General features: G+C 34.9%; 1 protein-coding gene across 6 annotated transcripts in view; it reads left to right on the top strand.

The window, feature by feature from the left end:
- Positions 1–25971, top strand: part of ROBO2 (roundabout guidance receptor 2) — a 619239-nt gene that overhangs the window by 523816 nt on the left and 69452 nt on the right. For all 6 annotated transcript variants that reach the window (XM_033211611.1, XM_033211608.1, XM_033211607.1 and 3 more), the window contains exons 10-17: positions 1890–2095; positions 6865–6946; positions 7381–7543; positions 9159–9325; positions 12496–12617; positions 18677–18908; positions 21601–21725; positions 24070–24241. In XM_033211611.1, the coding sequence (XP_033067502.1) occupies positions 1890–2095; positions 6865–6946; positions 7381–7543; positions 9159–9325; positions 12496–12617; positions 18677–18908; positions 21601–21725; positions 24070–24241 (1269 nt within the window). The remainder of the gene's footprint in view (positions 1–1889; positions 2096–6864; positions 6947–7380; positions 7544–9158; positions 9326–12495; positions 12618–18676; positions 18909–21600; positions 21726–24069; positions 24242–25971) is intronic.

Here is a 25971-nt window from a genome sequence, read left to right as displayed (position 1 = left end):
CTTTGGCTGCATCTAATGATTTCAGGGATATGACAATAAAAGCAGGTTGTAAGAAGTTACCTGAATTCTGCATAGGTACTTAATTTGAAAAAAAATCATTTAAAATTTAATTAGTATGCTTTACCCTGGTAATACAGACTCACTTTCTCACTGCATTAAAACATTACTCATAATGTTTTGTTCATTGGCTTTCTCTTTTTGACCGATAAAAATAAGTCCCATGAAACTTTTAGTTTGAATTTCTATTTGCCTAATTATGACAAATGTGCCAGAATTATTATAATATTCTACTTCAATATTTTCTTAAAATGTTATATTTAGTATTAAAAGTAAGAATTTGATGGAAAAAAGCAGTGGAACAAATGATTCTAATTTTTGTTTGTGAACAATACACAATTTTTATTGTTTTCCTTAGGTTTTATCATTGATAATGTAGGTTTAGGTTGACGAGAATCTGCAATGTCTTGATACAAAGGAGCACTGTATCATAAATTCTAGCCTCAATTAAATCTGGTTGGCCTTCCCATGATAAGTTCTGAACAGGCTGCTTAACTTTAATGTTTTGTTTTCCAAAACTGTGAACTCTAGTAAATATGATGCAAGTAAATTGGGAAGACAGTAATTTTAAACTGGCATTTATAAAAGCTGGTGGGCAAAGGAAATTTGAGCATTAAGCAAAGTGTTTTCAATTATATACATTGTAATTCAAGTTGACTTTTTTGAGAAAAAACACTTTATCTTCACAGTTGCTTAGAAATACTTTTTCTTTTTTGTGGAAGTCTTTTTTGTATATATGTTTTTATATACTGCATGTATTTTATATGTTACATATAACCATACACAATTTTGGATAATTAACCAAAGTCTGTGCTGTCTATGCTGAAGTTTATAGAACTTTCTCTTTAGAAAGACGTCCTTGGACCTGGACATATCCTTTTGATTATACGGTGATCTTCTGATGAATTCTAAATGAAATCTTAACTCCAATCAACTCTGTATTTTTCTTAACCATGTAAATAATACTGTACATTTTGATGTCCTTCTTAAATAATCATTAAATACTTCTAAAAGCACTGAAATGCTGCTACAAAACAGTATTTCATAAACAAAAAGCAATACTAAACTAAACATTTAGAAATTGTGGAAAATTTACCCAAATGAACACAACAATTGATATATAAGTAAACACTGATTTTGCACAAGCACTGTTTTTGTCATATGATAAATATAATCTAGACTACTTTTCTTTGATCAGTTATAAGTACTAATTAAATCAAATCATCCAAATGATATGACCTTAATTTGGTGACGTAATGTCACAATTTTGGAAGTAAATTATTTATAATCTAATATTTTAACATCCACAGAAATATTTCAGCCTATACAAATACAGCACACAACTGATGCCATGAGGGTAAAATTATGTACTATATTTATGAAAAATGCAAAAGTGAAAATTGATTGTACTCATATGAGACTTCACACACTTTCTTACATATGCATATGAGATAAAATGAACATTTCATAGGTGACTGCCATAAGCAATTCGTATTTTAATTTTAATTTTAATATGACTAAGCCTTTTTATACAATTAGGTGTTTATAAAATGTCAGAATTTACCTCCATGCCATTTTAATTCTAGGTAGTACAGAGGAAGCTATTGACAATAAATAGTCTGGCCTTAGTATAGCATATTTGTATGTATGTATAGATGATAGATATATGATAGATTTAGAATATACATTACTAAGAATATACATATTACTTCGAATAAGTTATAAGTAATATATATTGTGTTGGGGCTTAAACCTTACTTTCAATGTCAATATATCAAGCCTACTGGACTACACCGATGTTAAAATACCCTGAAAAGAGCCTTATTCTTTAGTTTTGACAGACAGACCTCCACCTATAATTCTACAAGGCCCAGCCAACCAAACACTGGCAGTGGATGGTACAGCATTACTGAAATGTAAAGCCACTGGCGATCCTCTTCCTGTAATTAGCTGGTTGAAGGAGGGATTTACTTTTCTGAGTAGAGATCCGAGAGCAACAATCCAAGAGCAAGGCACGCTGCAGATTAAGAATTTGCGGGTAAGTAACACTGGACTTGCCTTGACTTAACATCTACACCTACGTACTGCTCCACGGAAAAATTGTGTAGTGAACTTAAAATCTTACCTCCTAGTACAATTGCTGTACATTTAAAAGCAGTTAATGTTATTACTCATTTTTAAAACCATGGATTGAAATTAGAGGAAAGGTCACAGTTTCTGTGTTACTCACACATTCATAACAGAATCTCGAAACTTTTATTCCTGCATCCCATTCCGTATGTATACAGCCAGTAAATCTAGAGATCTTAAACACATAACTTTTTTTTTTTTTTTTTGAGACGGAGTCTGGCTCTGTGGCCCAGGCTGGAGTGAGCGGCGCCATCTTGGCTCCCTGCAAGCTCCGCCCCCCGGGTTCCCGCCATTCTCCTGCCTCCGCCTCCCGAGGAGCTGGGACCACAGGCGCCGCCACCACGCCCGGCTCATTTTTTGCATTTTTAGTAGAGACGGGGTTTCACCGTGTTAGCCAGGATGGTCTCCATCTCCTGCTCGTGATCCGCCCGTCTCAGCCTCCCAAAGTGCTGGGATTACAGGCGTGAGCCAAACAAATAACAATACGAGTAGTAGGATATTGGAAATGACAAAAAATGACAAACACTTCTGATTTACTTTCATTAGCAAAAGAAATTGTAAGGAAATGTAGATAAAGTGCCTTGGCCAAAGAATTCAGTACAAGAAAAATAAAGAGATGAGACTGAGTACATAAAAGGCAAGTTTGCCTCCTTAGTGGAAAACCTTAGATTTTAGGTGTAGTTTCCATTTAAACCCATGGAAAGAACCAGGCATTGGTGGTTTTTCACTGACGTTTACCTGATAAAAAAAAAAAAAAAAAAAAGAGCATTCCTGGCAACTTCACAAGTCAGTCCTGCTTCAGGAGCAACTCAAAATAAAATATCTACTTCTGAATATTGTATCAGTTATCTAGTATTATGTAACAATATTAACAAAAATATACTGGCTTAAAGCAACACACATTTGTTACACACGGTTTCTGGGAGTTAGGAGCCTGGACATGGCTTAGCTGCATTTTTTGCTTCCGGGTCTTACAAGGCTCCAGTTAGGTGTCGTTTAGAGTTGCCGTCTCATCTGAAGATTGACGCAGGATGGATTTGCTTCCAATAAACATTATTCTTGGTAGCATCCAGTTCCTTGTGGCTACTGGACTAAAACCTCACCTTCTTAATGGCTGTTGGCAGGAGGTTGCCTTTAGTCTCTTGCCATCTGGATCTTCCCCATATGACTACTTGCTTCCTCCAAGTCAGCAAGGAAGAGAGTCTCCTAGTAAGATGGCACTACAGTCCTGTGTACCACATCACAAACATGACATACGGACACTTTTGCAATATTATATTGGCCAGAAGGGAACCAACAGATCCCACTGACACTCCAGGCGAGGGATTACGCAAGATGCAAATACCAGAAGGATGTTCTCATGGAGGGCACCTGTTCTCCATCAGTACATTCGACTCATTCAACCAGGTATTGTAAGTCCCTTCCTCCTACCTGCCGTGTAGCAAGTGCTATGCTAAAGCTGGAGAGTACATTTTAGTAATCACAAGATTGGGGATGAGACCCAGAACTAAGGTAGATGATGTAATAGTGCGTGAAGAAAACTTCAGTGGAGGAGCAATCTGTAGAATCTTGGGTCCAGGTAGAAATTAAGAGCCAAGATGAAGAAAAACGAAACAAAACCTATTTTAGAATTTTCCCATTCTGGAGCTAAAAAGAAAGGCAAAACTTTTTAACTACACATATTTCCAAATGATCACAATTTGGTATATTCTTATTTTATGATGGGAATATATTTACAATTATATGTTTATCTGATTATCACTATATAATACAGATATATATCACAAAACAAAGTGACTATTTTTGCTACATGCACACACATGCACATATAAGTTTTTACTTATATATAATATTTATCTTTAATTTTTGAGATACAGGCATTAATTATTGCTTTAAGCAGAAAAAAAATGCTGCCAAGTTGAGTTTTAAAAAGTAAATTAATACAGTTATTTTGAGCCCTTCTTTTTATTGATTGTAAATTAATTGTTAGCCTTCTTTGAATAAAATGGAAGTTATTAAAAAATTAATGCCAACTCTCTTTGTGTAAACACTTTAACCTCTATCTCTGGGCTAAAGGCAGACTTGAGCTATAGAGGTTAATGCATTTTCACTGTATCACTGAATTAGAGGGTATGCTTGAGTAGTCAAGATTTCTAGTAGTGTTTGAAAGAAGCAATTAAAGGTGGGTGCTTGATGATGTCAAACAAACTTTGAGCCCTCTGACAGGCGTCTGAGTAGTCTCTCTGAGATGCCAGCTCCTGGGGGCTTGTCTGCAGTCAAGCGCACAAGGAGAAAAGTAGATGATGGAATTTGCCTGCACATTAATCTCATTTTAAAGCAATTTATTAAGGGTAAAAGGACAGGGTGGAAAAGAGGAGAAGCACTCCTGACCAGAAAAGACATTATTTAAAGGAATAAAGTTAAAGGAATAAAATGTGGTGATGATGGTAATACCAAGAGTGAGTTTTAGCAACGATATTTAGGTTTTTGAGGAACCCCAAAATGAAAACGTTGTTCTTTTCCTGTAACATGACTGTCCTTAAAGGGAGAGACAAATGGGCTTTCCAGTAGTTCACTCATACAGTCAAGAGAGTTTCTGTAGGCTGTATTCCTTTGTGTCTCACTATTTTTTTTTCAGTACTTAATGCAAGGGAGAAAAATAACATGATGAATACTGTGTTCTCCTAGGCCAGCTAATTGGTAACTGAATCTTTATCTTTTGAGAAGTAGAATATTCCAGCACTCATTAAAACATACCTACCACAGCTAATGTCATCCTTGTATCTCCACACAATGACAAGGAGATGCAGTTAAGAAGCATTACCTACATACTTTTCTTTTAGCATTTGCAAGTAATAACAAGTGCTACATTTTAGTTCAACAGCTATAATAAAATGCAAATTCTTTTACTCTTTCACAGACCATATTCAAATGAACATCCCATTAAAATCCAACCTCGGCTCATTATATTTAGTTTGTGAGTGATGCTTCTTAAATGCAAAGATTTCTAATGACTATAATGTGTGCACAGCCACATTTGAAAGAATGGTTCTTTCTACAATGGCTATCCCCATCATTCCTCTGTGTAATAGAAGACAGTTGTACAGAGATAATATGGCAAAGAATGTCATGCCAGAGCAATTTGAAACTTAAGTTAAAATACATAATGGCATTTAAAATCAATTAAGATAGTGAAATGGCAGTAACATCCAGGCACTAATGATTTACCTGAGAATCAATCGAGAAAGCTTGAGTCATCAATACACTTACAGTTTGAACCCAGCAGATATAATATTTCATGAGCGACTATATTTCATCAACAGTTAGACTCATGTTCATCACAGGATATTAATTCTGCATCTTCTGCCTTGTCTTACTTTGGTCATCAGTTTCTCTTCCCAGTGTGACTTTTCCTTTACCCCTAAATTGATGAGAATGAATGTTGTTTGCAGTGTAAGCCACAAGGCTTGATCACAGAGAAGTTTTGAGTTGCCTTTTTTATTGATCTTGGGACTTTATTCAAAATATAATCAAAGATTCTTCTGCTTTTTGCATTTGTGAAAGAGAACTCTTGATTACATTATCAACTTTTTCTGAAAGTCTTTTGCCACTCTTTTGTGAATAACAAAACCATTTAAAGTGATCGATGAAATGGCAAATTTTAATTGTGATCAAAAAGAGAGTTATGAGTTAGGATATTTTATGGTCCTTTTCAGCTGGAAATTGCAGTCACTCCATAGCCATTTTTTTTTTGTTTCAAATGATACTTTATTCTATTCGTTATTCCACTACTACGATTTACATATAAGTGAATACTGAAGTTTTTAAATGAAGAAATCTACCTTAAAGACATTTCTTTTTCTGGCCGGGCGTGGTGACTCACACCTGTAATCCCAGCACTTCGGGATGCTGAGGCAGCCGGATGACCTGAGGTCAGGAATTCGAGACCAGCCTAACCAACATGGAGAAACCCTGTCTCTACTAAAAATACAATGTTAGCCGGGTGTGCTGGCACAGGCCTATAATCCCAGCTACTTGGGAGGCTGAGGGAGGAGAATTGCTTGAACATAGGAGGCAGAGGTTGAAGTGAGCTGAGATCACACCATTGCACTCCAGCCTGGCCAACAAGAGCAAAATTCCGTCTTGGAAAAAAAAAAATTCTTTTTCATTTTTTACCATGTCTTTCAAAAGAAAGAAAATGTGATCCCTTATTGTCTTATTGCTTATATACTTGGGTACATTTTATTCATTGAAACATAGTTTATTTGAGACAGAACAGTTTTGCATTACTGCTTCTTTGGAATTTTATAAGATTCTGAATGAGTTCTGTTCTGAGTCATTCGTAAACAATGTAGATGTAGCAGAGCCCCGCCATAAAACGGAGTTAAGAGGTAAGAGTATTACCATGGAGGAAGAAAAGAGAGGGGCAAATAGGTTATCAGAAAAATTAACATTGAGGTCCATAAATACATTTTAAAAGCCCTTTGGATCAATGTTATGAATAACATTATATGAGTTTATTTCAGTATTTTATGTATACATATGATTGACTCTAAGGCATAATTTAGACAGCAGAATGATACATCTAATTTGAAGAATTTAAACATTGCCTGGTTGTCATTGAGTAATTATTCTACAAATTGATCGAAACAATTCTGTCCCTTCTCTGCACACTAGATTTCTGATACTGGCACTTACACTTGTGTGGCTACAAGTTCAAGTGGAGAGACTTCCTGGAGTGCAGTGCTGGATGTGACAGGTGAGGACTCTGTGAAGTGGGAGAAAGCTTGAGCCCTTTTAGGGATAGCTCAATATCAAATAATAAGTTAAGGGGAGATCAAAGGGTTTAATTCACTAAATGTAAATGTAAGTCTTTCCATTCAATGCCATTTTATAATTCATGCATGAGTTTGCACATACCATTGCATTTATGGAATTTAACACACTTGTCTTTGATAACCTTGTTGTTTGATTTCCTCTGAAGTGTAAGGAATTCTAGTGATCATGTGTAAAAGTACGGCTTACTTTTATTAACATGTAGGAGAAGCAAATACTCACTTACATGCTTCCGATTCATGGAGATGAATGTCTCACTGTCTACGTCAAGTCCTTTCGTAGACTGCTTCCTGCTTTTAGGCAGTATTGTCAACTTATGCAATCAGGAATCAAGTTTTTTCTGTCTGTCCTCTATAGAATCTGGAGCAACAATCAGTAAAAATTATGATTTAAATGACCTGCCAGGGCCACCATCCAAACCGCAGGTCACTGATGTTACTAAGAACAGTGTCACCTTGTCCTGGCAACCAGGTACCCCTGGAACCCTTCCAGCAAGTGCATATATCATTGAGGCTTTCAGGTAGGGGACAATTCCTTTTTTCTCCGTTGGGTTTTTGCTTTAGCTCCTGTATTCTAAAATGTCACCTGAACTATCCTGCTGTTTTATTAAAGACATGTCCAATCAATGCATTGTAAGAATTGATCTCTCTGACTTTATTTAAGAACAGAGTTAATTTTTTTAGTTTACAACTTAATTATAAGATTTAAATATGCATTATTCATGCCTAGGTCTATAGGGATCCAGTTCATAACATAATCACTTAGCTCCTTTCTTTACCCAGACCATTGTAGGGATTTGAGATGAGAATGTAGGCATTAGAACTGGGTAGAAAATAATATAATTAGGCATAGGCACAGGAACTTTTTAAAGTTATGCGATATTTATTGAAGCAGGGGACTCTGGCATTTTTATTCCTAATAACTAGAGCAGAACTTAAAATAATCCCGTGTTTTTATACCATATATTACATACATGTATTAGATATGCCTGAGAGAAAATTAAAAACAATAATTAAGAAATGTATTCCATGTGCTTCTTGTTGCTTAATGGAAAAGATGTTTCCATGTGTTATCTGAAATAATTGTTGCCAATTTAAAGATTTAAGTGTAAATTAGCAAATATTATTATAAAATTGTCTTATGAGAATTTGATAAAATGCTTACACAAATGATAAAATATGCTTTCATATTACCTTTCAAATGTGTGTCTATGTGACATTATAAATTTTAATGGATAACCACTGCTTTTTTTTTAAACATTAGGACAAATGATCACTTTCTTTTAAGGCTTCTCTAACCATTATTTAAGGTAATGCTAGGTACTTAATTTTCAAATTTCAAAATACTATGTTTCTATAATTCTTATGCTTGGATAGTTAAGGATATCAGAAAAATAAACTGACCACCCTGAAAATTACATTTTCCCCTTCTTCTGAGCAAAAATGGCATTTGACCTTAGGCAAACTGTTCTAAAATGGCATCCATCTGTGGCCGGCTGTAAAAGGGTCCTCACACACAAATTCAGAGATATTTCACCATTCTGAGATGAGAAATCACAATACTGTGTAATGTACAATTTTATTAAAAATGTAACCAAGGGAAAATATTCATTACATGCTTCCTTTCTTCTTTTACAGATATGTAGTTTTAGAAGGCTCTATTATAATATTGCATGTGGAATTGATGCAAAAGAAAACACACCTTGTAACAGGAAAATGTATTGGCATAATTTACTCTGTAGTCCATTTATTCTTTCTACAGGTTAATTCTTTTCAAGGTATATATATATATACATTTACAAGGACCATACTTATTGTATAAACTTGATGTTGTGACCTTGGCCCCTGTTCCTTTTACAGGTATTCATTTAGTGGGCTGCTGTGCATTAGCAAAGGGCTGTCACATCTCCTGGGCTGAGTTTAATTTTGTTGTGCATGGCACTTCCGTTAGGTGGGCTCGGCTTTGTTGTTGAACAAATTGAAATCATCCAAATGTTTCATTTATTGGGCTGAACACTTCAAGTGTTGTGTGTGTGTGTGTTTAATTTTCAGCCATCAACTTTGTCATTGATACCCAACTCCATTTCCAATATTCAAATGACTGTTCTTTAAATGAAATTTCTGTTCGTGTTTCAGCCAATCAGTGAGCAATAGCTGGCAGACCGTGGCAAACCATGTAAAGACCACCCTCTATACTGTAAGAGGACTGCGGCCCAACACCATCTACTTATTCATGGTCAGAGCGATCAACCCCCAAGGCCTCAGTGACCCAAGTCCCATGTCAGATCCTGTGCGCACACAAGGTACTTTCAATAGCTGTCAGCACTACTGGTTCTAGGCAGAAACATCAGATATTTAAGAACAAGGGGATTGATGAGGAAATGTAAATGTGCCTGCATTGCTTTGGATGATGGCTCACTAGGCTTTATCCAGGGAAGGAGACGGTAGCTTGCTGTTTACCTTGCTGAGATGTGTTCTCTTTCTGGAGTTTTCAGGTTTATTCGGCAAAAAATAAACAAAATAATTGGGTACATCTACATAGAATGAACTCACTAAATTAGAGCTTCGCTATATTTCAAAGGGAGGAAAATGTTTCTCCTTCTTTAAAATTAATTATACAATAGCAGAAAAGTGGTCTTTAATGAATAGATGCCCAAATAGAGGTATAAGAATTATTTCCTATTGTTTCGGAATTCTGTTTTTCTAGTGCGGTGGTTCTCAGAGTATGGTTCCTGGGTAAGCAGCATTTGCAGAGCCTGGAACTGTTAGAAACAGACATTTTCAGGCTCAAATTCAAATGCTGTGAAGTTGGGGCCCAGTGTTTGTTTTAACAAACCCTCCTTGTGATGCTGATGTGTAAGTTGTACATCTACATTTACATTTTACATTTACATTTACTACTACAATGAATTTCATTAAATCAGATGTTTAAAGGAGCAATTTATTACGGAAAGCAGGACATGAAGTTTTCTTTCTAAAGAACTCAGTTCTTTTGGCTATAATGTAAAATACACACAGAATATTAAAATATAATTTCAAAATGGAAGATCTCATAATTTTATCCATATTACCTGTCTCTTCAAACTGAGAAGTCACTGGAGTCTGAGGTTTAATACACAATGCTACATTATAGTTTCCCTTCTGACAAGTAGGTGAAAGAAATTAATAATATAGAAATGGTGATTTTATTATTTCTTATAACCTACTTCCCACAGGGTTATTCAGAAAGGGTTAATTACTTCTTATTTGTAAAAGACTTTGAACAAGATATAATTCAAAGTAGTATTTTTATGCAATGAAAAGCACCATACAGCCATAAAATATTATTATAATTACAATGTAGTTCAGTGATAGTAACTAGCATGCTATTATAACAGAGAAGGGCGCCTTAAAGGAATCCAGTGAAATAAAGTCACCACGTGACTTTGTAACGTTGCTGACATGATGACAGTCAAGGGAGGAGGGAATGCCATTTTGCTATTGTTCTCTAAGCAGTAATGTGACTAATTTTCCATGATGATAAAGGGCCTGTAGGTAAAGAACCTGTCTCTTGAGAAAGAAAAAGCGCAACAAGGAATTTGAAAATCTGAAATTTGTATTTTAACTTCCTTAAATCCGGTTGCTGTTTACGGTGTTTGAATTAAGTGTGTAAATTTTATTATTGAACTTAAAGTGGAAGATGTGTACAATTTTAAGTCAAGAAATTGTAGTTCCATGATCATTTATACCTTTGTGGATAGAAATAGTTTTTGTGTGTAGCCAGCGAAAGGCAGAGAGAGATGTGAATAGGAAGATATTTGGTGTGATTGTATCTGGCAGACCTTTTTGATCATTCGATAACTATGCTAGTCACTGAATCTTGACTCATAAAATAACTCCCAGTGAAAAGGTCAAGAAAGATTAATGAAAAGTTGTTTGTGGTCTGGTTTGTTCCAATGGAAAGAAGGTATAGAGTGAAAGACTTATGTGCTCTTAACAAATATTTAACAGGAAAACTCATGTTTTGTGTCTGAAGGTCAGGATTATTTTGGATACCATACTTTCAGCAGCTTTGCAATCTGCAAAGCACTTCTTTTTCAAAGAACACTTTGCTTTGTGAGCTTTTATTTTTCAAAGGTATTAAATAACAGAGAATCTAGAAATCTTTTATTTCATTAAAGTACAAATACTTGCGTTATCAACATCAAAACAGAACATACATATATAGGCATAGGTTAATATTATTCACATAAAGGGACTTTTTTCCAAATTAAGTAAATCTTCATTTTACTGTTTATGTTAAAAGTGAAAAAAAAAAAGTAGAACTGGAAAAACATTAGCGAAGTATTATTCCCAATTACTTATGACCCAATTTAAGTTAGTGCACCCAATTTAAGTAATAGCTGAGAAATTTTCTTAAAAATACTTTTGCAAGAGTGCTGCATGCATTGTAGCCTAAGATAATAAGAAAAAACAAGATTGAGAAAATAAATACCTTTAAATTGGACTTCCTTTCTTAAATGCGGTAGTTGGAGAAAAACAATTACAACATTGTGTACCAGTTTAAAAAGTTAGAGCATGTGTAAAATTCAGTGTTTAATATCAATTTGATGGACTTAGCTGCCTATAATTTATCCTTTTTTCTTAATGGACCCAGAATATAAACTATCGTGTGGAGAAATAGAATAGTACTCAGGAGACTGATGAATAAGGTGGCATAACAGTATGTGACTAAGGGTATAATATTTTAAACAACACTGGTTTTCTTCCCTTCACCCCACCACTATCCCTGAAAATGGCTGCATGACCTCATGTCAGGTATTAGAGTACTGCTCAAAATGTATTGCTTTAGAACATGTTATCAGTATTATAACTATTTCTGTCAAACATATCTTTGCAAATTTGAGGAGCTGCTTCCTCTCTTCCCCCAACTCTGTTTACTTTTAATGACAGAATTCACTTTCCTAGTCCACCATTACTTCTCCATCCATGCTCCCAGACTGAAGTAGGTCAAGAAGAAAACACAACCTGCAAATTGGGACAAGGGATTAACAGGTTCCTTAGCTTCAGTTTTTAGATATATTCCAATTTACAAATCCAGAAAATCATTCAGTACACCAACATCTATACAAAGCTGATCTTTCTAGAGATCTTTCTAGACTTCTGTGGAGAAGTCTTACAGCACATACTTTATCCTTTAGTAAGAAAATAAACGACCTTATTCAACAGTGTGTCTGCATTTGAATGGGGATGAGGGATTATAAATACTCTTTTATTAATATATTTTTAGTGAAGATCAATATCATCTCTCATTATGTCCTACCACAGTGGTATATTTATATATATAGGCTTAAATGCTTTTTGTCACAAAAAGAGTTTTAGTTTTGTTTCCCTGTAATTAGTTCTAAAGATATGATGTTGATTTACATGAAATAAATTGTAATTTTAATGTGCATTTTTAAAAATTGGGAATGATTATCTTATCCAACTGCAGATATCAGCCCACCAGCACAAGGAGTGGACCACAGGCAAGTGCAGAAAGAACTAGGAGACGTCCTTGTCCGTCTACATAATCCAGTTGTACTGACTCCCACCACTGTTCAGGTCACATGGACGGTAAGTTTTCAAAGGCAATATTAATAGTAATCTCTTCTCTTTTGGGAAAGCAAAACATGGAAAATGCAAATTAACAAAAAGTGATCATAAAAATTCTCACCATTTAAAATCAAGCTGTAATCAATGACAGTAAAGAAAATCAACAAACTAAAAAGTTACTAGAATAAACACAGTAAGAATAGATCGATCATTATATAAACGTGGCATATTCTGTCTTCTGAATTTTCTAACAGCTTTCTTGCAATATAATTAACATACCATAAAGTGAACAACTTCATGATTTTTAGTGTTGAGTTTTAAAATTATCACCAAAATCTAATTTTAGAACATTTCATCATCCCCAAATGAAATCTTGTGCCTGTTAGCATTGATTCTCTCATTTCCCCTACCGTAGCCCTGTGTAACACTAGTCTACTCTATGTTTTTGCAGCTTTGCCTATGCTGGACCTTTCATATGAATAGAATTGTGCAATATATGGTCTTTTGTGTCTAGCTTCTTTCACTCTGCATAATGTTATTGAGGTTCATCCATTTTTGTAGCATGTATCAGGACTTCGTTTCTTCTTGTTATCAAATAGTATTCCATTTTATATACTTCACATTCTGTTTATGCCTTCATCAACTGATGGATGTTCGGGTTGTTTCCAGTTTTGTCTATTATGAATAATGCTGCCATGAACATTTGAGTACAAGTCTTTCTATGGACACGTGTTTTCATTTATCTTCGTATAAACCTACAAATTGTTCAGTAATATTGGTAACTTTCCATTGAATATTTTGATGAACTGCTGAGATGCTTTCCAAAGTGGCTATAGCATTTTCTATTCTCACAAGCAATGTTTCAATGTTCCAGATTCTCCCAAATCCTTGCCATTTTTTTCTCACATCCTTGCCAACACTTATTATTATCTGCCATTTGGATTATACCCATTCTAGTGGGTATGTAGTGGTATATAATTGTGATTTTGATTTGCATTTCTTTCATGACTAATCATGTTCATCTTTTCATGTGCTAATAGAACTTTGTTTTTAGAGAAATGTCTGTTGAAACTCTTTGTCCATTTTTGGGCAAAGAGTTTATCTTCTCACAGACTTACAAGTGTTTATATATTTTATTTTGTTTGTCTTCTTATTATAGACCTATAAGTGTTTATATATTCTAGATACAAATGCCTTATCGGATATGTAATTTGCAAACATTTTCTCCCAGTTTGGTTACTGCAGCCCTGTTGTGTAGTTTAAAGTTCAGTGGCATGGTGCCTCTTTCTTCCTTCTTTTTTGCTTAGGTTTGCTTTAGCTATTCAGGCTTTTGTTGTTGTCATTCCATATTGTTGCTCCTTAAAGCAAACTACATGATCAGTCAAATTCTTGGTTTATGAGTACAAAATTGGGTTATATATATATTTAAAAACAAGACTAAGTTTATAATGTTTTAAGAGTAATTATACTTTCTTATTCCAGTTTTGATATAATTTTGCATATATTTATTCTATTTTTTGCATATATTGGTTTCTATTCTTGTGTTCCCATGAAGGGAACACAATTACCTTATCATTTTTCCAGTGGCACAGTAGGGGGTATTTCTGCCATGCCTTTTTTATCTTTCAGTACCCTTGAGTCGATACCAAACTAACAAAGCCAAAGTAACCTTGTATTTTTCATAGCATATTTTTCCTCATTCTCATATGAAAAAAAGTCTCTGTTCTGTTGAAAGTTATAAGGGGGATTCTTTTAAGCTGTATCTAAATGTGGAAATTCTTTGGGTAAGAATCAAAGTCATTATGTTTATGAAGTTAATCACTTTAAGTCACTGAATTTGAAGAGTAAATAGCATTAGATCAAAACTGCATGACAGTAGACTGGGAGTTCTTCCAGGAGAGGGACGTTGTCTATCCATCCCTGTACCCCAAGAAGGTATTATTACTCGTTTGCACATCTATCCCCATCATGGGCTGTAACTTCTGTGAGGCTACAGTCAATTTCTTTCATTTCTGTTGTTTCAGAGCAGAGTGTCTGTTATGAAGTACTCTTTTAATAACTGTTTGTTGAATGATCAAATCAGTTGTTTTCATACATTTTACACTTTTTTTAATAAAAGAAAGAATGCAGTTAATATCACTGCATATTGTTCTCCATGACTTTGTAGTTGCACATGCCATAAGTGTGCATTTGAAAGAGGTAAATTAAGTGAAATAAAGTCAGACTGGGGTGTGCCCAGTGGTCAAAGAATTTGTGTAACTCTTTTATTGATGTAATATTTTCAGTTTACTAAACACATGTGTTATTTAAATTATCAAAATATTAGCATTTGCTTTACAGAAGCGTTGGGGTTGAAGGGAGAAATAATTCCCCACCATGTGATTAGGTTTTGGGCCAGCTGAGAAAGTTTCCCAGTGGTTGGCAGGATTAATAATCAAAGGCCCAAGACGTAACTACTGGAGGGCTCATTCGCTGCCCCCATCCTCACCAGGCTAAACTTGAAGCAACAATAGTTAGCAACAGCTACTTTCTAAAACGGCTGCTTTTAGAATGCGTGTGTAGGCAAAAATGGTAGGAAACGTGCTGTTCCACAAACAAAAATAGCAATAAGTCACCTACTGAAAAATGATTATTCTAGTTTTATGTTTTGTCTTTGTTTTGTTTAAGGACAAAAAGAATTACATACTCTTCGCCCATTAAGCATTATTCCACAGAGATTGAAAAGAGTGCTTTGACAAACTAGAATTTCAGAAGTCTGCTAAAACCAGATCAGACCCTTAGCAGCTAAACCCATCAAAGAAAATTCACTGAATTTTCGCTTTATATCGAGTTGTTATGTTGTTTTGTTCTGTCAATGGAAAAGGTAAATACGAAGCATCACACGTAAACAGTTTACATAAAATGCTGACTTTAGGGCCACATATGAGCCCTGTTCTCTTTTAGCCTGTTGCTTCCTTAACAATTATGTGTTTTCATTGTGCATCTCTAAAGCCAGCAAAATGCTTTCACTTATATCAGTCATTTGATTCTTTCTGTGCCCTTGAGATACGGGCATTATGTGAGCAAATTAAGTAAACTGAGGCTCAGAAAGTTTAAGAGGTTGAAGTCTAATTCAAATTGAGACCTATGACTGGAAGTCTGAAGTTTTTGTAATCATTTTACTTTTTCCTTAAGGCAACTCTTTTTTTTTTATTCATGTTTCAGAAAATACTATTTTTTTAAATTATATAAACCCATGAATCTGTGTTCAGACTCTGATTTTAATCAATCCTAAAAGAAAATCCTCCTTCTTATAATCAGAATGTTAATAAAACTTATAACAAGCATATGGCCTAACTTGAAAATGACCACCTGTCAAAATGAGCTCCAAAATTTAGTGGGGTAGAACACACATCCAGTAAAAATCTCACCTACTGTTTTTAAAGTAAATGTTCAACATTTTCATTTCTGCTTCCACCTGTAACAACAAATTTCCTCCTGAAAAAAAAAAAAAAATGCATTGCCACTGCACACAATCAAGTTAAACTATTTAACTATTAAGAAGCCCCATACTATATACTGGTTGACGATAGTGTACACTGAAGTAAGCAAAACAATGTTTTGTAGTAAACATTAGCTTCATAAAGTCCCTAAAACACTTAATTAATGAAAACCAAACATGGATAAAACCAATTTACCCTGATTTACAGACTCCCTTCATCTGGAAACAGCTGCTTAATGTTCTTCTTAAAAATACAGCTTGCTGCTTTCAGTATTAACAAGCTATTATTGTGAGTTATGTCTTTCTTTCAGTATACAGAGAAGTTTACAAAATGCAAGTTTAATGTTGTTTTAACATATACTGCAAGGGTTTTTCTGAACACTGACAGTTTTGATGAAAGTCATCTCTCTTTCACTGTCATAAATTTAACTTTTCACCTCTTGGTTGCCTTATTTCATAGTGTCAGAAAAACTCCTGCTTTTCAAAAAATGTGTCCAATGGTAGAAACATAAACTGGTAGCATGAATGAGGACCTGCCAATCACCAGCTTCCATGTTCACACCTGGGCTCACTTTTTTTTGATCTAAACTCATACAAGTGTAGCACTAACTCCAGAAAGCCTTTGAGGGTGAGACAGCTGTCAGGTGGGTGAAGGAATTCATACTTATTGAGACTTATCTGGGAAACTGGAATTAGCCACACACAGAAATATACACACACACACACACACACACACACACACACACACAAACAGACTCACTCACTTAATTTAGGGAGTTCTCTTGTTTGAACATTCTAAATATTTCCTTTTGTTCCACTGTATTTTTATCGAGGCTCTGCATTTTTAACTTTCTAAAGCCAATATTTTTAGCTAATATTCATTTGCTGCCCTCAATTAAAAATAAATAAAACAATACTGCAACTAAAGAAGAGATGTTAGTAGTTAATACGTGAAAGAATATGCTTTGTTTATAACCTGCTGACAAATCTCAACATTTCAACAAATGTTGAAACAAATTTCAAATGTTGAACAAATTTCAAATTTCTTGGATAAAGAAATTTAAAGCGGAAATTAATAACCATCTCCATTATCCTCTTTTTTATTTCCTCTTTCTCTACAAACTTCCTGAAATGAGGTTATTCTATTCTTTTCCATTAATCTTTACACTTTATTTGATATGAAGTATGTCAAATTAAAGCTTCTTAGACTATAGCTATTAAACTATGATAAGGGATATTAGTTGGAACATGCTATCATAGTTTGTGTTTAAATCAAGTGTTTCTAAAAACATGACAAAGCATTCAAAGATGCTTAATTTTAAAAAATAATTTTTAAAATCGATGGTTGTTTTCTCCTTGGAAATGAAACAACCATAAAACTCTGGTAAATATTTTAAAATAAATGTATACAGAGAAGAATATATTTAATTTTTTAATCTTGCATTTATATATATTTGATTTTAAAGTGATTGTCAATAGCAAACAAAAACACTTTTTAAAAGTTCTATTTGGTATGAGTTTAATCTTAGATCATTATTTAAGATAGCTTCTTACTGTACCTTAAAAAAATGAAGATATCAAAGAAGTTGTCAAATTGTGTCAAGAATGGGACAACTGAAGAGTCAGAAGTTGGTAAATCCGTAAAAGTTCTTCATTTACTACTTGGTAATGGGTATAAGTGTTCATATGCTTTTAAAACAAATGCTCTAGCTCTACAACTTTAATCTCTGTTTTATGCTTTTTCCAGCCACAGAGATTTTATCCATGATGTCCTCACATTTGTTTTCCTGGGTAAATCCTGCTCTTCTTGCCTATCTGAGCACTTAGGAATTCTTCATGGAAGCTTTGTCTCCCCTTCCCAACTCAGGCACCTTTCTCTCCACTATAGGCTTTCTTAGCAGCTGGCACCTCTGATTCTTAACATTTGTTTATGCTTTTTTTTTAATGATTGTAACTTAACCATGGTTTAGTCATTATTAGACCACTCCAACTCTCCACCTGGACTCCATCTTCTCACCTCAGCTCATGAGGGCAGGGACTGACTCTATTTTCATTGTGCATTTTATCCCCAGAGCTCAGCAGAATTTCTGGCCCCTAGGAGTAGGTACCCGAAACATGTTTTGAGTGAGTGACGATGTTAGGGAATGGACACAGGATGAGAATGGAAATCCTTGACAAAGGGCATATTACATATAAAGCCACATAAAAGGGAATTGTTGGATGCAGAGAAAGGGTAAGCCGAGGAGACATAAAGCTAGAGATATCGGCACATAAAGCTAGAGATATCGGCAGATCTGGCCTTTGAGAGGCCTTGTGCTCATCCAAGGAATCTTAACTAATTAGGTAGGTACCGTAGATGCTGTGAGGTATTCTAAACAGGAGAGAGAGTTCTTCCAGTCTTCATTTTGGACATAATCTTGGGAGCAAGCTGAACTCTGACAGGATAGGAGTTATTAGAAGGGAAGCAGAGAGATTAGCTAGAAAGTCACAACATAACTAAGATGAGGACAGAAATAGGGACAGATGAAAAGAGGACAAATTCATTGTGATGTCCAAAATGCCTTCCTTGGTTTCATAGGCCCTTCACCACATGTTTCAGGTCGATCGCCAGCCCCAGTTTATCCAAGGCTACCGAGTGATGTACCGCCAGACGCCAGGTCTGCAGGCCGCATCTTCATGGCAGAATGTAGATGCCAAAGTCCCGACTGAACGAAGTGCTGTCTTAGTCAACCTGAAAAAGGGAGTGACTTATGAAATTAAAGTACGGCCATATTTCAATGAGTTCCAAGGAATGGATAGTGAATCTAAAACGGTTCGTACTACTGAAGAAGGTCAGTATTCAGATTTCGAATGTAAATCAAACATATCATGATGAAACTAATTTCTGTTACAGTACCTAGTTATTAGCTTCCTTAGAAGAATGGAAAGACATCATCTGAAAGTAAATTGAGGAAGTGTCATTTTCTCCTTTTATTCTGAGAAGTCTGTAGACTCTGACAAGCAGAAAAAAAGGACGCTAATGTAATTTCAATTTTTCTTAAGTAACCATTTGCACCAAATCTTATGTTTTTCAGTTCACTTGAATTGGATTATTAAATATTCCCCTATATTTTGTGTAGATTTAGTTCATTTGGAATTTTGAGAAATGGAAATTTGAGAACACAGGCTGTTCATTGTGACTACTCTTTTTGTTATAGTTAATTGTGACATTGTCTTTTATTAGCCACTTTCTCCTGTGGGCAGTTCCCTCTTTCTCCCCATTTTGGACCTTTTCTTACCTAAAGGTATGTTAAAGTCAATCTATGATGAACATGAGCTTACTGTAGGTTTTCACCAGTTCATTTAGTAGTATCTCTTTCACTAAACAAGAGGCTTATGATAAATGTTGTCATCAAAGTTAAAAAAAAAAAAAAGGAGATGCCAAATGAAATAAATCCCTCCACTCTGCTTTTGTATTAATTTTGTGCTCACAACTCTTGTAAAAAGCCCTTTCTCTAAACATATTTAGAAGCCTTAAGAAAATGTCTATAGGTTGCCCATGTTAACATCTATATGTTTGACCAAGGAGCTCTTAAATCACACATTTCTTATACAACACAGCAAGAATGTCATCTTCCCATTGTTTTGCAGTGTGATACACTGGCAGGGGCAAAAATGCATATTTAAAAAGGAATTATTAATCTATTTTTAGGATATGTTGAAAAGTTACCAGTGATTATAATAGTATCTTTTCTCCTTGCTAACAGGTTTAAAAATAATAATCCTTATCATCGTATCTTTATTCGTCATTAAATTTCACTCTGTGTTGCAAATTGGTCGTATTAATAAGTGGAGCAGGTAACCTTAACACAGAATGCTCTGTTTGAAGCCTGTTTCCAAAATCAATTTCACTGCAGTTAGACTTTTCCTCTGGATTAGACATGTGGCACTGTTGGGTATCCATTCATCTCCAATTTCTGTGGCTGTGTGACGGTAACAAATGGAACTCAGCCGGGCTATGTCTGGGAACGATGAGTGGCGATTTGGGTTCTTTCACATCTGTAGAAAGAAGCTGAGTCCTGGAATAATTGACCTGTCAGGAAGCAGGCACAGTGTTCTTGCCAAGGCAGCAGCAAGGTGAATGAGAAACCCATTCTGAAAGTCTTATTTTTCAATGCAGTCTACTTAATAACTACGAGGCTCGTAGACAAGTGGTTGGATTTATGTCATCGTGCCATATTTTGGAGCAATATTGTCACAAAGAGAAATAGAAAACAGTATTGTGTTAACATGTTTCTGTGTGTGTCCTATATCTCGATGCAAATATGGCTATACTTAAGTGAAATATATCATGACATATTTACAAAACATGGGATATCTGCTGTCAGGCTTTGAAAATACATTTTAGGATATTTAGGATAGTTTCAAAAAACTAAACAGCATAAAGTTATGCAAGCATTGATTATTCTATTCTAGATAAGAAAGCCATTAATACCACAAAATTATTTGGTATTTTAAACTGTCTAGAAGTATGTTATGTAATACTATAATTTTAACTACTCCTACCTTTGGTTTTAATTCAGAGACTCACTGAGAATAGATGAATTTTTCCACAAAGTTATTACTTCTTAGTTCTCAGACACTTTAAATGAGAGATGTGGCAGTCTAAAATCAGGAAGAGCTTCCCTTTTGCCTTTTCTCAGGATGGTTGTAATTAGTTATAGGAGAAACTATAAAGGCAGAGAATTATTGTAGGAAATCAAAATCTTCCCATTTCACATTTGACCCAGCATGAACTGTGTTCATTTTATCATCAGAGTCCCTTCCCATCCGTATAAAAGAAGTTTTCAGTCTTAACTTACAGGTCAATTGATAGCAGTCAATTATTTTTCCCAGTATGGGAAGAAAAGGAAGTTTTTTCTGGTTGATGACATTTATAGTTATGTTTCTGTTTTTATTTAGTAAGCACAAACTAAAAGCATACCAAAAAAGCTGTCAATAATGCCACCGTTCAGAAATAACACATGATAAATACTGGAATAGATCCTCTCAGAATAATTTTGGTTAGAAGAAGTTGTGGTTGTTTTTAGAAAGACAGCCTATTAGAGTAGAGTTCTAAAATCAGACATACACAGGCTCAGATTCTGACTTGCTGTTTGACTTTCCTAAGTCTCTTACAGTAACCTTCTGTTTCCTCATCTGTAAAACCGAGATAACGGTTGTTTCTACCTCCTGAGGTTAATGCAAGAGTTAAATCTGACACTTAGCTCTTTGCGGGGTGTATAGCAAACGCGTATTAGAATGTTAGCTGTTAAATTTATTATTGAGAGCATATTACAAAAGCTGTTGCATTTGCTTTAAATCTAGATATTGTATTTAAAGAATATTTCTCAAAAACAACTGTCACTGTTGAACAGCATGTGCAATCAGAACTCCTGGAAGCCAGAGCCTCCTGCATCTGGTCTTTCTCTTCATTTTCTGGAAGTAGCACTGATGCGCACCAAGGCTTACAGTTTGCATTTATTCTAATTACTTCCTCTACAGCCCCTAGTGCCCCTCCACAGTCTGTCACTGTACTGACAGTTGGAAGCTACAATAGCACAAGTATTAGTGTTTCCTGGGATCCTCCTCCTCCAGATCACCAGAATGGAATTCTCCAAGAATACAAGGTAGGACCGGGGTGAAGGAGGACAGCCCTCATATAAAGGTTCCCAGAGAAATCTCAGTGTCTCACGAATGAGGAACATCTCTAAAGGTTCTCTTACTCAGTTTAAGTGTGAAGTTTTTATTTATATTTCTGTGTGACAGAGAATGAGACAAATGCATAGGTATTAGAACCTGAGTTCCAGGTCACAGATCACACAAGTCCGGCTGAACAATTAAACCACACCAGTGAAATGGGTTTCTGTATGGTGTGATTCTACAGCCTCAAGCATTCAGAGAGATGGGGCAGAGGGTAGGTAGTGAAGCCCAGAAAACGGGTTTTATCTTTGTTGTTGGAATTCTGCATAAGAGGCTGTAAGGCAGCTGTTTTCTAAACCACATTCTCAGAAAAATAGAGGCTTCGGGGTTAAAGAGGTGGAGTGGGTTGTGGGCAGCACCAACCCTCACTCCAGATGCTACTGTTGTCTGTTGACTGAGGTTGTGTAGAATATTTCACCTGAAAAAAAGCCACTGAAATGACACATTTTGCAAAATACTGACTTACAGAAAAAACAGTTGATTGTCTCATTTTTCACCTGATGAATTTTTGGCTGTTTAGAAACAATATATATCTATTGTGTCATTGCCATCATTTGGTGTTTGGCGTAGTAAGTATGTCTAAGTTTTCAAAATAAGATTCTGTTTGTGTTGTGATTAGGCCGCATGTGAATGAAAAACCCCTCATTAATCTTTGTAAAATTCAAAACTATAATTTATTAATAAATGATCTGTTAGTATCATCTATTAATGAATATTTCTAGATTTCTGAAAATAGCATATTCTATACATCTAATACAATACAAAACTAGACACCCTTTCCACCTAAAAAATTCAGAGTTGGTATTTAATATTAAGCTGAATAATTTTACTAAAAAGTTTGCAGATTAAATTTTATTTCTAAGAAAACATTAATTTTTACATCGAATTTTATTAAAGATCAACTTGCTAAAGCAAATGAATGGACTAAATGTATAAAGATTTATTTTAAAATGATTTATATCATGTTATAAGACACATGCTTAAGAAACATAAGAATAAATGCTTTTACAATACAATAATTACATAGATTCTAAGATTTTATAAGCATTAGGACATTGTTTTAATAGAATAACAAATTATCTCCTCCGTGTGAGTTTGGGTGTGTGTGTGTTTTAATGAGGTTAGGAATTTAGTTTTGTACCATTTGGCACTAAATATCCTAAATTTCCATGTAGTTAAATATTGTTACTTTTTTTTTTTACAACATGATGTATTTGTTTTTTCATAAGTTGTTTACGTTCTCACTGTCTAGAGACTTGTCATATTTTGGTTTCAAAGTGCATATGTAGGTAAGAGCTAAATATTCCTTCACTAAGAACACAGATATAATATATCAATAAAAGAAACACATGATTCACAAGAATTATTTTTTACTGAAAAAATTTGGGAACTTACCTGCTCCAAAACAAATCATATGTTTTCCTGCATATGTGTCTACATGTAGATTTTAAAATATTATATAATATGAATTGAAATGTGGATACACAATGGATTTCTTTTCAGAACACATTTTATAGGAACAATTTCCACATCCCAGAAGATGCCTTAAAATTTCATTCCTACTTGAAATAAAAGCCTAACTTCCTTAACATCAATGTCTAAAGAATTGCCACCACTTTGTTCTCATGAATGTGTATGTGTGTGTAGATATGTGTTGATCAATCTTAGATTTATTGCTGTCAACGTAAATATTGGCTTTAATTTCATTTTAGTCAATACCTATAACTTAGGTCAATTAATCTTGTTAACTACTTCTGTGCAAGTTAATATTTTCTTAAATGAAATATAAATTACTTAGATGTCTACCTATATACCTTAGATATTGCAACTTATAATCACCATATTTTTGTGGATTATATGCATAATGAATCTTGATAAATAAAGCAGAGGAAATTATGTGTTTTAATCCACACGAAAATGCCATTTGCAACCAAAACCACATACCAGGGGTGTTAAAGAAAGCACTGTGCTTTCTAAATTACTCATTATGAGCTTTCAGTGCTGAGAATAAGATATAAATGAACGTGGCATAGTTACAGCTTCCCTCATTGTCCTTCTTTTCATACAGGTGCACGTGCACACAAACACACTTACATACACACTTATAAATAAACTGCAGAGGTTGGGCTTTAGAAGATATCATTTACAAAACTTCTGTAAGCCTAGAAGATAGATAGGTTACAATGACAAAATAGTTAATCAGTTATAGTAGTCTTGTTACCAGAAACGATAATATTATGTCTCTGTGTTATTCACTTTCCATTTCTATAGATCTGGTGTCTAGGAAATGAGACACGATTCCATATCAACAAAACTGTGGATGCAGCCATTCGGTCTGTAATAATTGGTGGATTATTCCCAGGTATTCAATACCGGGTAGAGGTTGCAGCTAGTACCAGTGCAGGGGTTGGAGTAAAAAGTGAGCCGCAGCCAATAATAATCGGTGAGTATCAAACGATGTGGTCTGTGCTTTAGAATCAGTCAACTGACAAGGTGGATGATGATTTTGCATCAACATTCTAATAGTGAATATGCACTTAAGAATGTTAGGGTCCCTATATCACGTAGACAAATGGGTTAACTGACTAGGGTTTCTTACAAAAATACTTGGTGCAATTGATCATGCTCTTAAAAGTCCCAGAACCTTTTTTAAATGCGGTATTTAAGAGTTTAAATGCTGAAAGGTAGTTTAAAAATTATTTTTAATCAACTGTCTCATTAGCAATTTTGATGCCATTGAAATATAATAAAAATGAGATAGTTACTGAGGAGAGAGCATCATGTTTAAAATCTATATGCTTCCTCTTAGCCAGAGAAATGTCAAAAATTAACAAGAAACAGTCCAGAAGAAACTTTATAATCTAAATATACCATCCCAAAGAAGAAATCATATTAAATCTAATATCATCATTGCATGAAAATTTTCCCTATTATCATAGATTATGTTTGCCTGTTCTTGAGATGTATATAAATGGAATCATACAGAATGTGATTTTTTAAAATCTGGTTTCTTTCACTAAGGATAATGTTTTTGAGATTCATCCACGTATGTATTATTGAGTTCACATGTTTTATTGCTGAGCAGTATTCAATTGTATGAATATGCCATATTTTGTTTATCTGCTTTTCACCTGAGAGAATGAATATTATTGTGTAAATGTTTGTGTCCTTTTGGAGAAATATTTAGGAGTCTAATTTCTGGGTAAAAGACTTGTCTTGTTTGGCTTTATAAGAAACTGCTAAACAATATTCAAGTTGTGTAATTTCATACTCCCACCAGCAAGGAAAATGACTTCCAGTCGCTCTAGATTGTCACCAACATTTGAGGTTTCCAGTTTTTGTGGTTTTAGCCATTCTAGCTGGGATAACCTGTGATGTTGGCTTGAATTTTCTTTTATGACTCATAATGTCGAGAAACTTTATATGTGCTTATTGGCCATCCACATAGTTTCTTCTGTGAATTGACCACATATTTGCCTTTCAAAAATTGGATGGGTCTCTTGTTACTGATTAGTAAGAGTTATTGACACATTCTGGATACAAGTTCTTTTCCATGTATTTGTGTTACAAATATTTTTTCCCAGTCCATGACTTCCCTATTCATTTTCTTAATAATATCATTTGATGAACAAAAGTATTACATTTTTTTTTTTTTTTTTTGAGACGGAGTCTGGCTCTGTGGCCCAGGCTGGAGTGAGCGGCGCCATCTTGGCTCCCTGCAAGCTCCGCCCCCCGGGTTCCCGCCATTCTCCTGCCTCCGCCTCCCGAGGAGCTGGGACCACAGGCGCCGCCACCACGCCCGGCTAGTTGTTTGTATCTTTTAGTAGAGACGGGGTTTCACCGTGTTAGCCAGGATGGTCTCGATCTCCTGACCTTGTGATCCGCCCATCTCGGCCTCCCAAAGTGGTGGGATTAGAGGCTTGAGCCACCGCACCCGGCCCAAAAGTATTACATTTTAATGAAGTACAATTTATCATTTTTTCTTTGCTATTTGGTGCCTCCTAAGAAACTGTGGCTTACTTCTAGACACTGAGGATATTTTCCTCTAGCAGCTTTATAACTGTAGCTTTTACGCGGAAGTCCATAATTCATCTGAGGGTAACTGCAATGTGGGTAAAGGAATGAGGCTTCTTTATTTCCATATGGTGTGCTCGTCATTTATTAAAAAGACCT

Source organism: Trachypithecus francoisi, unplaced genomic scaffold (assembly GCF_009764315.1).
Source record: "Trachypithecus francoisi isolate TF-2019V2 unplaced genomic scaffold, Tfra_2.0 Lachesis_group0, whole genome shotgun sequence".
NCBI lineage: Eukaryota > Metazoa > Chordata > Mammalia > Primates > Cercopithecidae > Trachypithecus > Trachypithecus francoisi.
This window is presented reverse-complemented; position numbering and strand designations above follow the sequence as displayed.